A 15426-nucleotide genomic window follows, 5' to 3' on the forward strand; every position below is an offset into this window, starting at 1 on the left:
ATGTTTCTCTTCTACATCATGAAATTCTTTGACATTCATTTTATGTTTCCTAATTCTAATCTCTCCCTTTAAAAATCAGCTTTAATCCAATCTTTTATCCTGGTCTTGATATGCTTTTGTCCTTCTCAGTTATTAATTATGATCCATTTTGGTCCTACTGACTGACAGCTAAAATAAATCAAAGAGAGGGAAATATAGCAAGCTACGAATAGAAACATAGAAACATAGAAAATAGGTGCAGGAGTAGGCCATTCGGCCCTTCGAGCCTGCACCGCCATTTATTATGATCATGGCTGATCATCCAACTCAGAACCCCACCCCAGCCTTCCCTCCATACCCCCTGATCCCCGTAGCCACAAGGGCCATATCTAACTCCCTCTTAAATATAGCCAATGAACTGGCCTCAACTGTTTCCTGTGGCAGAGAATTCCACAGATTCACCACTCTCTGTGTGAAGAAGTTTTTCCTAATCTCGGTCCTAAAAGGCCTCCCCTTTATCCTCAAACTGTGACCCCTTGTTCTGGACTTCCCCAACATCGGGAACAATCTTCCTGCATCTAGCCTGTCCAATCCCTTTAGGATTTTATATGTTTCAATCAGATCCCCCCTCAATCTTCTAAATTCCAACGAGTACAAGCCCAGTTCATCCAGTCTTTCTTCATATGAAAGTCCTGCCATCCCAGGAATCAATCTGGTGAACCTTCTTTGTACTCCCTCTATGGCAAGGATGTCTTTCCTCACATTAGGGGACCAAAACTGCACACAATACTCCAGGTGTGGTCTCACCAAGGCCTTGTACAACTGCAGTAGTACCTCCCTGCTCCTGTACTCGAATCCTCTCGCTATAAATGCCAGCATACCATTCGCCTTTTTCACCACCTGCTGTACCTGCATGCCCACTTTCAATGACTGGCGTATAATGACACCCAGGTCTCGTTGCACCTCCCCTTTTCCTAATCGGCCACCATTCAGATAATAATCTGTTTTCCTATTTTTGCCACCAAAGTGGATAACTTCACATTTATCCACATTAAATTGTATCTGCCATGAATTTGCCCACTCACCCAACCTGTCCAAGTCACTCTGCATCCTCTTAGCATCCTCCTCACAGCTAACACTGCCACCCAGCTTCGTGTCATCCGCAAACTTGGAGATGCTGCATTTAATTCCCTCATCCAAGTCATTAATATATATTGTAAACAACTGGGGTCCCAGCACTGAGCCTTGCGGTACCCCACTAGTCACCGCCTGCCATTCTGAAAATGTCCCGTTTATTCCCACTCTTTGCTTCCTGTCTGCTAACCAATTCTCCATCCACATCAATACCTTACCCCCAATACCGTGTGCTTTAAGTTTGCACACTAATCTCCTGTGTGGGACCTTGTCAAAAGCCTTTTGAAAATCCAAATATACCACATCCACTGGTTCTCCCCTATCCACTCTACTGGTTACATCCTCAAAAAATTCTATGAGATTCGTCAGACATGATTTTCCTTTCACAAATCCATGCTGACTTTGTCCGATGATTTCACCGCTTTACAAATGTGCTGTTATCACATCTTTGATAACTGATTCCAGCAGTTTCCCCACCACCGACGTTAGGCTAACCTGTCTATAATTCCCCGGTTTCTCTCTCCCTCCTTTTTTAAAAAGTGGGGTTACATTAGCCACCCTCCAATCCTCAGGAACTAGTCCAGAATCTAACTAGTTTTGAAAAATTATCACTAATGCATCCACTATTTCTTGGGCTACTTCCTTAAGCACTCTAGGATGCAGACCATCTGGCCCTGGGGATTTATCTGCCTTCAATCCCTTCAATTTATCTAACACCACTTCCCTACTAACAAGTATTTCGCTCAGTTCGTCCATCTCACTGGACCCTCTGTCCCCTACTATTTCTGGAAGATTATTTATGTCCTCCTTAGTGAAGACAGAACCAAAGTAATTATTCAATTGGTCTGCCATGTCCTTGCTCCCCATAATCAATTCACCTGTTTCTGTCTGTAGGGGACCTACATTTGTCTTAACCAATCTTTTTCTTTTTACATATCTATAAAAGCTTTTACAGTCAGTTTTTATGTTCCCTGCCAGTTTTCTCTCATAATCTTTTTTCCCCTTCCTAATTAAGCCCTTTGTCCTCCTCTGCTGAACTCTGAATTTCTCCCAGTCCTCAGGTGAGCCACTTTCTCTGGCTAATTTGTATGCTTCTTCTTTGGAATTGATACTATCCCTAATTTCTCTTGTCAGCCACGGGTGCACTACCTTCCTTGATTTATTCTTTTGCCAAACTGGGATGAACAATTGTTGTAGTTCATCCATGCAAGCTTTAAATGCTTGCTATTGCATATCCACCGTCAACCCTTTAAGTGTCATTTGCCAATCTATCTTAGCTTGTTTACTCTCTGGTGAGAAATATTGAATAGAACTAGTATGTGGCTTGTCGACATTATTGCTTACAAACAAAATGTTTAATACTGTTCACTTCAGAGCTTGCCACCAGATTGTGATCTTGTTTTTTTTTAATTTCTTTACCACTACTTAACTCGCATGTTCATTTCACAGTTAAGTGAAATACTAATGGGTTCCACTGACATATAAATAATTTTTTAAGTGTTAAAAATGTCTGAAATATAAAACAATTAAAATCAAATTACTAACAAATAATTCTAAAGTTGAATTAATATATAAGAAGTTACTTGCTTTCTATAATCCATAAATGGGACCTCCAATCCAAACTAGGTTTGACCTTCTGTGGGGTCAGGGTAGTGATTTTCCCCAGCAGCATATCCCACGAAGCCTGGGATTGGACAAGGGGAGTAAATCCCCTTGTAATGAATGCTTTTGAATTACTTCAGAATCGCCAGCCCAGATCACTGTCTCTTTCTAATCAATTTCCCTTATGAATTCTCACTTTATTTGCTGCTTTGTGAATTTTTATTTGTTGTGTTTTGTGCTCTCTGAACACAGGTTTAGTGAGGTGAAGAATTTGATAGATTCTCTTCCAAAGCAGTTGCCATGGAGATCTTCATGTAAGTAACTGTTAAGCTTTTTGTATCTTCTGGGCCTTTATTAATATTAAATAACAAATTGACCAGGCATGATATAATGAAAGGAAGGTTCACAATCATCTATGCCCTAGGCTTATATTTCAAAGTAAATTTATTATGTACTTTGAGATTCATTTTCTTGCAGGCATTTACAGGAAAATAAAGAAATACAATACAATTTCTGAATAAATAATGTATGTGAACAAAGACTGGCAAAAAACAATGTGTATAAAAAGAACAAGTGTGCAAATAAAAAAATAGTGAGAACATGATTTGTAAAGAGTCCTTGAAGTGAGCCTGTAGTTGTAGAATCATTTCAGAGCTGTGGTGAGTGAAGTTATCCACATCGGTTCAAGACCCTAATGGTTGTAGGATAATAATTATTCCTGAACCTGGTGGTGTGGGACCTTAGGCTTTTATACCTCCTGCCTGATGGCAGTGGCAAGAAAAGAGCATGGCCTGGATGGTGGAGACTGCAATTCTGGGTGCTGCTTTCTTGTGGCAGAACTCCATGTAAATGAACTCTATGTAAATGAACTCCATGGTAGGGAGGTCTTTGCTTGTGATGGTCTGGGCTGTATCCACCACTTTCTGTGGAGTTTCCATTCCCGAGTATTGATGTTTCTGTACCAGGTCACGATGCCAGGATATTCTCCACTGTGCACCTATAGAAATCTGTCAAAGCCTTTAGTGACATGTCAAATCTTTGCAAACTTCAAAGAAAGTTGAGGCACTATGAACCTTCTTTGTGATGGCACTTGCATGCTGGGCCCAGGATATAATATTCTAATATGACGAAGCCAAAGAATTTAAAGCTATTTACTGTGCTTTATTATTATATGGGTCCTGACGAAGGGTCTCGGCCTGAAACGTCGACTGTACCTCTTCCTAGAGATGCTGCCTGGCCTGCTGCGTTCACCAGCAACTTTGATGTGTGTTACTGTGCTTTATTATTATTTTCCAAACTTCTCAAATTATATAAAGGACAATTAAATTTAAGTTTTGCAATGTATTAAAACAAGGTTTTGGACTTGGCAAAGTCCTTCAAGTAGCAATAAAAATTGAAAACGCCATATTTAGTGATATAGAACATAGAAACTGAATTGTAACTTTGTAGATGTAGTAAAATACTGTTCTGTTAAATAGTAGCACTAGTTTGCTCCCTTCTTCAATGACAGAAGTGGAAATTTCAAGATTATGTTTCCTGAGGGCAATTGTAATGAATTGTCATGACTGCTGTGTCTATGAGTGTTGCTAGCATGGCTGCATGGAAGGATGCCATGGAGGTGAGGAAAATGGGGATGGGAGGCATGATGATCTCCATTCTGTATGGTCTCCTCATGCAAACAACAGGAATTCTGCAGATGCTGGAAATTCAAGTAACATACATCAAAGTTGCTGGTGAACGCAGCAGGCCAGGCAGCATCTATAGGAAGAGGTGCAGTCGACGTTTCAGGCCGAGACCCTCCGTCAGGACTAACTGAAGGAAGAGTGAGTAAGGGATTTGAAAGCTGGAGGGGGAGGGGGAGATGCAAAATGATAGGAGAAGACAGGAGGGGGAGGGATAGAGCTGAGAGCTGGACAGGTGATAGGCAGAAGGGGATACGAGAGGATCATGGGACAGGAGGTCCGGGAAGAAAGACGGGGGGGGGTGACCCAGAGGATGGGCAAGAGGTATATTCAGAGGGACAGAGGGAGAAAAAGGAGAGTGAGAGAAAGAATGTGTGCATAAAAGAGTAACAGATGGGGTACGAGGGGGAGGTGGGGCCTAGCGGAAGTTAGAGAAGTCAATGTTCATGCCATCAGGTTGGAGGCTACCCATACGGAATATAAGGTGTTGTTCCTCCAACCTGAGTGTGGCTTCATCTTTACAGTAGAGGAGGCCGTGGATAGACATGTCAGAATGGGAATGGGATGTGGAATTAAAATGTGTGGCCACTGGGAGATCCTGCTTTCTCTGGCGGACAGAGCGTAGATGTTCAGCAAAGCGGTCTCCCAGTCTGCGTCGGGTCTCACCAATATATAAAAGGCCACATCGGGAGCACCGGACGCAGTATATCACCCCAGTCGACTCACAGGTGAAGTGATGCCTCACCTGGAAGGACTGTTTGGGGCCCTGAATGGTGGTAAGGGAGGAAGTGTAAGGGCATGTGTAGCACTTGTTCCGCTTACACGGATAAGTGCCAGGAGGGAGATCAGTGGGGAGGGATGGGGGGGACGAATGGACAAGGGAGTTGTGTAGGGAGCGATCCCTGCGGAATGCAGAGAGAGGGGGGGAGGGAAAGATATGCTTAGTGGTGGGATCCCGTTGGAGGTGGCGGAAGTTGCGGAGAATAATATGTTGGACCCGGAGGCTGGTGGGGTGGTAGGTGAGGACCAGGGGAACCCTATTCCTAGTGGGGTGGTGGGAGGATGGAGTGAGAGCAGATGTACGTGAAATGGGGGAGATGCGTTTAAGAGCAGAGTTGATAGTGGAGGAAGGGAAGCCCCTTTCTTTAAAAAATGAAGACATCTCCCTCGTCCTAGAATGAAAAGCCTCATCCTGAGAGCAGATGCGGCGGAGACAGAGGAATTGCGAGAAGGGGATGGCGTTTTTGCAAGAGACAGGGTGAGAAGAGGAATAGTCCAGATAGTTGTGAGAGTCAGTAGGCTTATAGTAGACATCAGTGGATAAGCTGTCTCCAGAGACAGAGACAGAAAGATCTAGAAAGGGGAGGGAGGTGTCAGAAATGGACCAGGTAAACTTGAGGGCAGGGTGAAAGTTGGAGGCAAAGTTAATAAAGTCAACGAGTTCTGCATGCGTGCAGGAAGCAGCGCCAATGCAGTCGTCGATGTAGCGAAGGAAAAGTGGGGGACAGATACCAGAATAGGCACGGAACATAGATTGTTCCACAAACCCAACAAAAAGGCAGGCATAGCTAGGACCCATACGGGTGCCCATAGCTACACCTTTAGTTTGGAGGAAATGGGAGGAGCAAAAGGAGAAATTATTAAGAGTAAGGACTAATTCTGCTAGACGGAGCAGAGTGGTGGTAGAGGGGAACTGATTAGGTCTGGAATCCAAAAAGAAGCGTAGAGCTTTGAGACCTTCCTGATGGGGGATGGAAGTATATAGGGACTGGACATCCAAGGTGAAAATAAAGTGGTGGGGGCCAGGGAACTTAAAATCATCGAAAAGTTTAAGAGCGTGAGAAGTGTCACGAACATAGGTCGGAAGGGATTGAACAAGGGGTGATAAAACAGTGTCGAGGTATGCAGAAACGAGTTCGGTGGGGCAGAAGCAAGCTGAGACAATAGGTCGGCCAGGACAGGCAGGTTTGTGGATCTTGGGTAGGAGGTAGAAACGGGAAGTGCGGGGTGTGGGAACTATAAGGTTGGTAGCAGTGGATGGGAGATCCCCTGAGCGGATAAAGTCGTTGATAGTGTGGGAGACAATGGCCTGGTGCTCCTTAGTGGGGTCACGATCGAGGGGTAAATAAGAGGAGGTATCCGCGAGTTGTCGCTGTGCCTCGGCAAGGTAGAGGTCTCCTCATGCAATCTACTCTGCAAATGGAGTCCCTTACTTTGGGGTGCATGATGATCAGTGATTGTGGTGTGATATACTGAAATGCATGTAAAACGCTGCAAACAATGAGCAAAGAAGAGTGACTGTACATGTGCAGCATTTTGATCATTGGAATGAGTCTAACAGACATTGCAATAAAAACGTTGAAGGTAGAATTTTGGCCATTTTCCTGCCCAGAGTTGTCCAATTTCAGTCAGAATTGGGTCAAAGGTGATATTTTAGCAATTTGGCATGTTTGCATATGTTTTGCAATGCCCAGACATCCTAGTTATAAAGTTGTACAGCATAGAAGTAGGTCCTTTGGCCCAAAACGTTCATGCTGCCCATCGTACCTATCTACGCTCATTCCATTTACTCACATTAACTCAGTAGCCTTCTATATCTTGCTGATTCAAGTACTTCTCTAGGTGCTTCTGAGTTATTAGTGGAGGTCCAATCTAGAAGTGGCTTGGATTGCTATTTCACCCTGACATGATCACTAACGGAATCTATTTGGTAAAATTGGTTTTGGATCAAACGTCGGTTGAAGTTGAGAGGAAGCAGTTGTGAGGGAGATTTGAGGGCAGTTGATAACTGTCAGACATTTAAGAGACACACAGGCTCTTAAATAGGCAGGGCATAGATGGATGCTGATTTAATACAAGCAAATGGGATTAATGTAGATGGGTATACAGGTTGGCATGGATGTGGTGCTTTAAGGATCTGAATCTAGGTTACACAGCTCTGGTTTTTAGGTTATAGTATCTTTTCTGACTTCAGAAAATGTTTTGATATCAAATGGCATACATTGGAAATGTAGAGAGTACTGTAGGAAATGCTGTGGCCATTTGAGCATAACAATTTCTCGCATACAAGGTCCCAGAAGTGAGATGACGACCAGATGATCTGTTTGAATGATTTTGATTGAGGATTAAAATTGTTTTGGGCAATGGGGGAAGCTCTCCCCTTTTTCCAATAGTGCCACAGAACCTTGTACATCCATTTGAGTAAGCAGGGTAGTCCTCGTTCAAACGATGTCACTTCCAATTGAATGGCAAATTTAGAGTAAAACTGGGGTAAATGATGCTTGATGGTTGACATGGACTCAGTGGGCCAAATACCTATTTCTGCACCGTATGACTATAATTGTAAGAAAAGACAATAATAGATTACTGGAATGTTAAAGTTTACATTGTTCTGAACAGTACTTGGATCAATAATCTTTGACCAGAAGGTGAGAACATTCACAAATGAACTCTGTCAGTATGAATTTAAAAACGCAAACACAAGGAAATCTGCAGATGCTGGAAATTCAAGCAACACACACAAAATGTTGGTGGAACGCAGCAGGCCAGGCAGCATCTATAGGAAAAAGTACAGTCGACGTTTCGGACCGAGAACCTTCGTCAGGACTAACTGAAAGAAGAGATAATAAGAGATTTGAAAGGGGGAGGGGGAGATCCAAAATGATAGGAGAAGACAGGAGGGGGAAGGATGAAGCTAAGAGCTGGAAAGTTGATTGGCAAAAGGGATTCAAGGCTGGAGAAGGGAGAGGATCATGGGATGGGAAGCCTAGGGAGAGAGAAAGGGGGAGGGGAGCACCAGAGGAAGATGGAGAGCAGGCAAGGAGTTATTGTGAGATTGGACAAAGAGAAGGGATTTAGGATGGATAGATAGATAGATAAATAAATAAATAAATAAATAAGTGATGGGGTAAGAAGGGGAGGTGGGGCATTAACGGAAGTTAGAGAAATCAATGTTAATACCATCAGGTTGGAGGCTACCCAGAAGGAATATAAGGTGTTGTTCCTCCAACCTGAGTGTGGCTTCATCTTGACAGTAGTGGAGGCTGAGAATTGACGTATCAGAATGGGAATGGGACGTGGAATTAAGATGTGTATATCACCATTCAGGGCCCCAGACAGTCCTTCCAGGTGAGGCGACACTTCACCTGTGAGTCGGCTGGGGTGTTATAGTGCGTTCGGTGCTCCCAGTGCAGCCTTCTATATATTGGTGAGACAGACTGGGAGACCACCTATGCTCTATCTGCCAGAGAAAGCAGGATCTCCCAGTGGCCGCACATTTTAATTCCACATCCCATTCCCATTCTGATATGTCAATCCACGGCCTCCTCTACTGTCAAGATGAAGCCACACTCAGGTTGGAGGAACAACACCTTTTATTCCCTCTGAGTAGCCTCCAACCTGATGGCATGAACATTGATTTCTCTAACTTCCATTAATGCTCCTCCTCCCCTTCTTACTCCATCCTTTATTTATTTATTTCCTTTTTTTTCCTTCTCTCTCTGTCCCTCACTCCTTGCCTTCTCTCCATCTTCCTCTGGTGCTCCTCTCCCCCTTTCTTTCTCCCTAGGCCTCCCATCCCACAATCCTTTCCCTTCTCCAGCCTTATATCACTTTTGCCAATCAACTTTCCAGCTCTTAGCTTCATCCTTCCCCCTCCGGTCTTCTCCTATCATTTCGTATCTCTCCCTCCCCCTCCCACTTTCAAATCTCTTACCATCTCTTCTTTCAGTTAGTCCTGACAAAGGGTCTCGGCCCGAAACGTTGACTTTGTACTTCCTCCTAAAGATGCTGCCTGGCCTGCTGCGTTCTACCGCCATTTTGTGTTATGTCAGTATGAACTGGGTGGCAAAGAAATGTGTTTTTAATCTTAATTCATTTTTTTTGGATGAGCTAGTGGAATTGCCACAATGGTGAGAAACAATATTATGTTTTCAAATATTTTTATGGTTAAATTACAGAGCTTATTTTGCAAATACCAATAGGTGAATGATTCTTGAGCTAGAGTTAAAACTGAATCTCTCTTTCCTAAGCTGCATCTGTACCTGAGTTTCCCTTCGAAGCTTTAAACCTATTTAGAAGCTCCATTATTTCACAAAAGGACATAGCACTTGAATTACACCAGTGTGCACATGGTACTTTATCCTTTAGTTTAATTCTTGAAAATTTGATTTCCCAGATTCTGAGGATTTGTCAGAACTTATATTCCTTCTGTGCTTTCACAGCTTCAAGGTTAGATACTTATTATCAGCCTGATTATATCACAGCTCACCCAATTACTTTTGTTTAAAATAGAACCTGGATATCTTGCATGCTCTATCTACATATTCCAGAGAGGGCCTGTACTTTGCTGTACTGCCCTATATTCTATGTTCTATAAAGAATAGTACAACTAATGCTAATAAATGGAATACTTAAAACAATTCCAAACTTTGCTTAGAGTTTGGAGCTTGTCCTGTGTCTACATTTATGCTGTATTTGTCCAAACCTGCAGGTACAACATCAGCAAGTTTGACCCCAGTGGCTGATTATGGATGCCATTCACAGACACACTGCAATAGGTAAGGGAGAAGTAAATAAGCTGGAAAACATCATTCAGGTTTCATTATCATCTTTATACTATTTCCTGGGATCTATACTGTATCATTTGTGACTGCTATTATCACTGCTTTGTAATATGTCTGGTGCATTCTTCTGTTGAGTTTTCACTCATGTTTCTTATTCCACCTTTAAAGATGTTCAGAAACCTCATATTAGCATTGCATTATTAAAGTACCTTTCTTCTTATTCCCATCAATCTGATATGGACAGAACAAAATATTTCAATATAAAAGATTCTTGTAGCCTTGAAGTATCTTAAGTGCAAAGCTATTCTGCTTTATCTTTAAGTCCTAACTGACTACAACAATACTTCTCCATCAGCCATTAATTAATGCAATGTTTTTTTTCTCTGTTAAAGCTGCAGTATCTTTCTTTGCTCGACTACATAGTCTGAGGACATTTTACAGATCCACTTGATAAAATATATTTTAGCATTAAGCTACAAAAAGGTTCAAAGCTATATATATTTACACCGTGCAGAATTATCTATTTTCACTCAGGATTTCAGTTGAACCACTTCTGTTCTACGTCAACTGGTATAGAGAGAGAAGCTGTATGGGGAACAGGTCAATAATATTAGTTTGAACCTTTATGAAGGTAGTTGACCTTCATCGTTAACCCCCCCCACCTCCTGTATTCCCCGTCATAGAAGTTGCCTAACTTGCGAAGCATTTGTAATATTTTTTGTTTTTCTTTGATTTTCAGCATCTGTAATATTTAACTTTTAATTTTGAACCACTCCTGTTGCTTGCTAATTGTTTCAGCTAAGCACCTAATGAAGCTAGTGTAAATACTAGAGATTGCTGCTGGTTCATATGGAACAAAGCCCGGAGTAGAAATGGTTTATACCATTTCACTCTCTATTTTGATGCTATTTCATGAAATGGGAAGAGGAATAGGCTCCCTAGCCCTTCTATCCTTTATTGGCATTGATTGAGATTGTTGTTGATCTTGACTCTATAATAGAAACATTATTATCTGGTATACATGGGAAATTCAGGGTGGGGAGATGATGCTAGCTAGTCAAATATACTGGCCGATAATTAAATATATTTATACTAATCCTCAGAGGCAGGGTTGATGAGCATTTGGAGAGATATAATCTGATTAGGGATAGTCAGCATGGCTTTGTCAAGGGCAGGTCGTGCCTTACAAGCCTGATTGAATTCTTTGATGATATAACAAAACACATTGATGAAGGTAGAGTAGTGGTTGTAGTGTATATGGATTTCAGTAAGGCATTTGATAATGTTCCCCATGCAAGGCTCATTCAGAAAGTAAGGAGACCTTACTTTGTGGATCCAGAATTGGTTTGCCCGCAGAAGGCAAGGGGTAGTTGCAGATGCTTCATATTCTGCATGGAGGACAGTGACCAGTGGTGTTCCGCAGGGATCTGTTTTGGGACTCGTCCTCTTTGTGATTTTTATAAATGACCTGCATGAGGAAGTGGAAGGGTGGGTTAGTAAGTTTGCTGATGACATAAAAGTTGAGGGTGTTGTGGATAGTCTGGAAGGCTGTCAGAGATTACAGCAGGACATCGATAGGATGCAGAACTGGGCTGAGAAGTGGCAGTTGGGGTTCAACCCAGATAAGTGTGAAGTGGTTCATTTTTGTAGGTCACATTTGCAGACGGAATATAATATTAATGGTAAGACGCTTGGCAGTGTAGAGGATCAGCGGGATCTTGGTGTGTGGTGTGTTGGCCTTCATCAACTGTGGGATTGACTTCAAGAGCCATGAGGTAATATTATAGCTATATAAGACCTTAGTTAGTCCCCACTTGGAGTACTGTGTTCAGTTCTGGTCACCTCACTTTAGGAAGGATGTGGATACTATAGAAAGAGTGCAGAGGAGATTTACAAGGATGTTGCCTGAATTGGAGAGTGTATCTTATGAGAATAGGTTGAGTGAACTTGGCCTTTTCTCCTTGGAGTGATGGAGGATGAGAGGTGACCTGATAAAGGTGTATAAGATGACGAGAGGCATTGATGATTGTGTGAATAACCTCAGGGCTGATATTGCTAACACGAGGGGCCATAGTTTTAAGGTATTTGGAAGGAGGTACAGGAGGGGTGTCAGGAGTAAGTTTTTCACACAGCGAGTGGTGGGTGAGTGTGGAATGCACTGCCTGCAATGGTGGTAGAGGTGGATACAATAGGGTCTTTTAAGAGACTCTTAGATAGGTGCATAGAACTTGGAAAAATGCAGTAGGAAAATTCTAGGCAGTCTCTAGCGTGGGTTACATGGTCGGCACAACTTTGTGGGCTGAAGGGCCTGTAATGTGATGTAGATTTTCATGTTCAATGTTAAAGTCATTAGTTCACTGACTTGTTAAACATAAACAGTAGCTTCTAACCTCTGGTGGAAACGCAAACACATTTGAGCTGATCTGCCACTAACAGAAATTGTGAATCACCCTTGTTCCTGCATGGCTCTATGTGGTCCTTCTCTGCAAACCCAGTTCCCAGCACTTCAGCTTAGTTGAATGCAACAGAGGTGCTGTCTCAGACTCCAAACAACAGCTCATTGCACAATGTATCAGCTATGATACCAGACAAACCCCCTTGTTCTGTAAAAATGTGGTGAGACCCATGTTTTCCACTTTTGAGGGAAAAGTTTGATTTCTGTTCCAAAGACAGAATTGTAGTACTCTATGTACAGCAATCGAAAGCCGAGTGTCTAGAGTGCAGCTTAAGCTTATGACTCAAAGTTACCACTTGATTTCAAGTTAATCTCTTATCATACCCCTTTTATAGTATCGAGGCCTTTCGTTGGTCAGGGTCGACGATGGATATTGCATTGTAGTTGTTTACATGATGTGCAAGCTAGGGTTGTACAACATGGAGAGAAAGCTGTTGCCCATGCAGCAAACTCCCCCTCTCCACGCCTCTGTTGAATCCAAAGGAACGTCAGAGACCGATATAGTTTTGCACCAGTGGCATGGCAGGGGTTGCCAGTCAGCATTGAACTTAACGTAGGACTGCCTTAGATTTTTCCCTCGGGGTTTACTCCTGAAGCCTTCCCCATGAGTGGGTATCGTTGCAAGGCAGCAAAGGCTTGAGATCAGAAATTTGAGATCACACTAGATTTTCATTCTCCTAGATGAGTTGCCACAAAGCCATCAATTCTGTCATCCAAATCAGTGATGTATAACGTAAAAGGTGTTTGCAACACAGACCCCTGTGGAACACAATTACTGTACTCACCAGCAGCCAACCAGAGGAGGCTCCCTTTATTCCCATTCTTGCCTTCTGCCAATTGGCCAATACTCTATCCAAGCTAATATCTTTTCTGGGCTCTTAACTTCAAAGAATTACAACAGATTTGTCAGGCAAGTTTTTCTCTTAAGGATACCATGCTGAATTTGGCCTATTTTATCATGTGCCTCTGTATAAAACCATATCCTTAACAATTGACTCCAACATCTTACCAACCGCTGACGTTGGAGTAACTGGCCTATAATTTCCTTTCTTCTGCCAGTCTCCCTTCTTGAAGAATGGAGTGACATTTGGAATTTTCCAGTCTTCTGAAACCACGCCAGAATCCATTGATTCTCTAAAGATCATTACTAATGCCTCCATAATCTCTTCAGCCACTTCTTTCAGAACTCTGGGGTGTTGACCATCTGATCCAGGTGATTTATCTACCTTCAGACTTAGCGGTTTTCAAAGCACTTTCTCCCTAGTAATAGCAACTTCAGTCACTTCTGCATGCTGACACTTTCAAACTTCTGGAAGACTGCTAGTGTCTTCCACAGTGAAAACTGATGCAAAATATTTATTCAGTTTATCTGCCATTTCCTTGTCCCCCATTACTTCCTCTCTAGCTTCATTTTCCAGTCCTCTGATATCTACTCTCACCTCTCTTTTACACTTGATATATTTGAAAAAACTTGCTATCTACTTTAATATTGGCTAGCTTACCTTCATATTCAATTTCTTCCTTCTTTATGACTTTTTAGTTCCCTTCTGTTGGTTTTAATGTTTCCCAATCCTCTATATTACTTGCGCTCTCTTTGGCTTTTATGTTGGCTCTGTCTTCTCTGTCAGTCACGGTTGTGTTATCCTTCCTTTGAATACTACTTCTTCTTTGAGATGTATCTATCCTGCACCTTCTGAATTGCTCTCAGAAACTCCATCCACTGTTGCAGTGCCATCATTCCTGCTAATGCCCTCTTCGAATCAACTTTGGACAGCTCCTCTCTCATGCCTCTGTAATTCTCTTTACTCCACTGCAATATTAACTCTATCTTCTCCCTCTGTCATAATCTGATCATGGTCCCCTAAGGTTTCCTTTATTTTAAGCTCTATAATCAATTCCAATTCATCGTACAACACCCAATCCAGAATAACTGATCCTCTAAAAAACCATCTCGAAAGCATTCTACAAATTTCCCCTAATATACTAATGTTACAAAAAAAAAAGCGCCATAGATTCACCATAACAACAGGAATTCTGCAGATGCTGGAAATTCAAGCAACATACATAAAAGTTGCTGGTGAACGCAGCAGGCCAGGCAGCATCTGTAGGAAGAGGTACAGTTGACGTTTCAGGCCGAGACCCTTCGTCAGGACTAACTGAAGGAAGAGTTAGTAAGAGATTTGAAAGTGGGAGGGGGAGGGGGAGATCCAAAATGATAGAAGACAGGAGAGGGAGGGATGGAGCCAAGAGCTGGACAGGTGATTGGCAAAAGGGGATACGAGAGGATCATGGGACAGGAGGCCCAGGGAGAAGGAAAAGGGGGAGGGGGAGAAAAACCCAGAGGATGGGCAAAGGCTATAGTCAGAGGGACAGAGGGAGAAAAAGGAGAGAGAGAGAAAGAATGTGTGGCTGAGCCGTTATTTATTTACACATATGTCCAATCAGAACAGCTCCCATCTTCCCCAATACTGGTGCCCATGCCCCACAAATTCAAAACCACTTCTCCCACACCAATCTTTGAGCCACACATTTAGTTCTCTGATCTTAACTGTGTCATTTTGCATGTGGCTTAGGTAGGGAACTGGATTATTACTTTCTCGGTTCTGTTGTAATTTAGTACCTAGCTGCTCAAATTTCCTGTGGAACCTCTTTCTTTGTTCTTTCTACATAGTTGGTACCCACATGAACCACGGCAACAGGATCTTTCCCCTCCCACTCCAAATCAGATGTCTTGAACCTGGGCACCAGACAGACAGCTTTCAGGATTCTTAATTCTTGCGACAGAATTGTATCTATTCCCTGATTATCCTATCAGCAATTATAACCACATTTCTCTTCTCCCACCCAGCTGTGAATGGCTATCTGAGCCACAGTTTGCTTGCTCATCCTTCCAACTGCCCCCACTCTCATCCTCAGAGGGAATAATCTCAACCTTGATGGGACTGAGGCTTCTCTGGCACTACCTCTTAGATGTACCTATTTGCCTTATTTGCAGTCACATCCTCTTGTC

General features: G+C 42.6%; 1 protein-coding gene across 1 annotated transcript in view; it reads left to right on the forward strand.

Annotated features, from left to right (window-relative positions):
* Nucleotides 1–15426, forward strand: part of LOC134336622 (protein phosphatase 1 regulatory subunit 7-like) — a 170862-nt gene that overhangs the window by 153334 nt on the left and 2102 nt on the right. The window contains exons 16-17 of the mRNA XM_063030965.1: nucleotides 2968–3029; nucleotides 9889–9955. Of these exons, the coding sequence (XP_062887035.1) occupies nucleotides 2968–3029; nucleotides 9889–9955 (129 nt within the window). The remainder of the gene's footprint in view (nucleotides 1–2967; nucleotides 3030–9888; nucleotides 9956–15426) is intronic.

The sequence above is a fragment of the Mobula hypostoma genome, chromosome 22, assembly GCF_963921235.1.
Source record: "Mobula hypostoma chromosome 22, sMobHyp1.1, whole genome shotgun sequence".
Lineage (NCBI taxonomy): Eukaryota > Metazoa > Chordata > Chondrichthyes > Myliobatiformes > Myliobatidae > Mobula > Mobula hypostoma.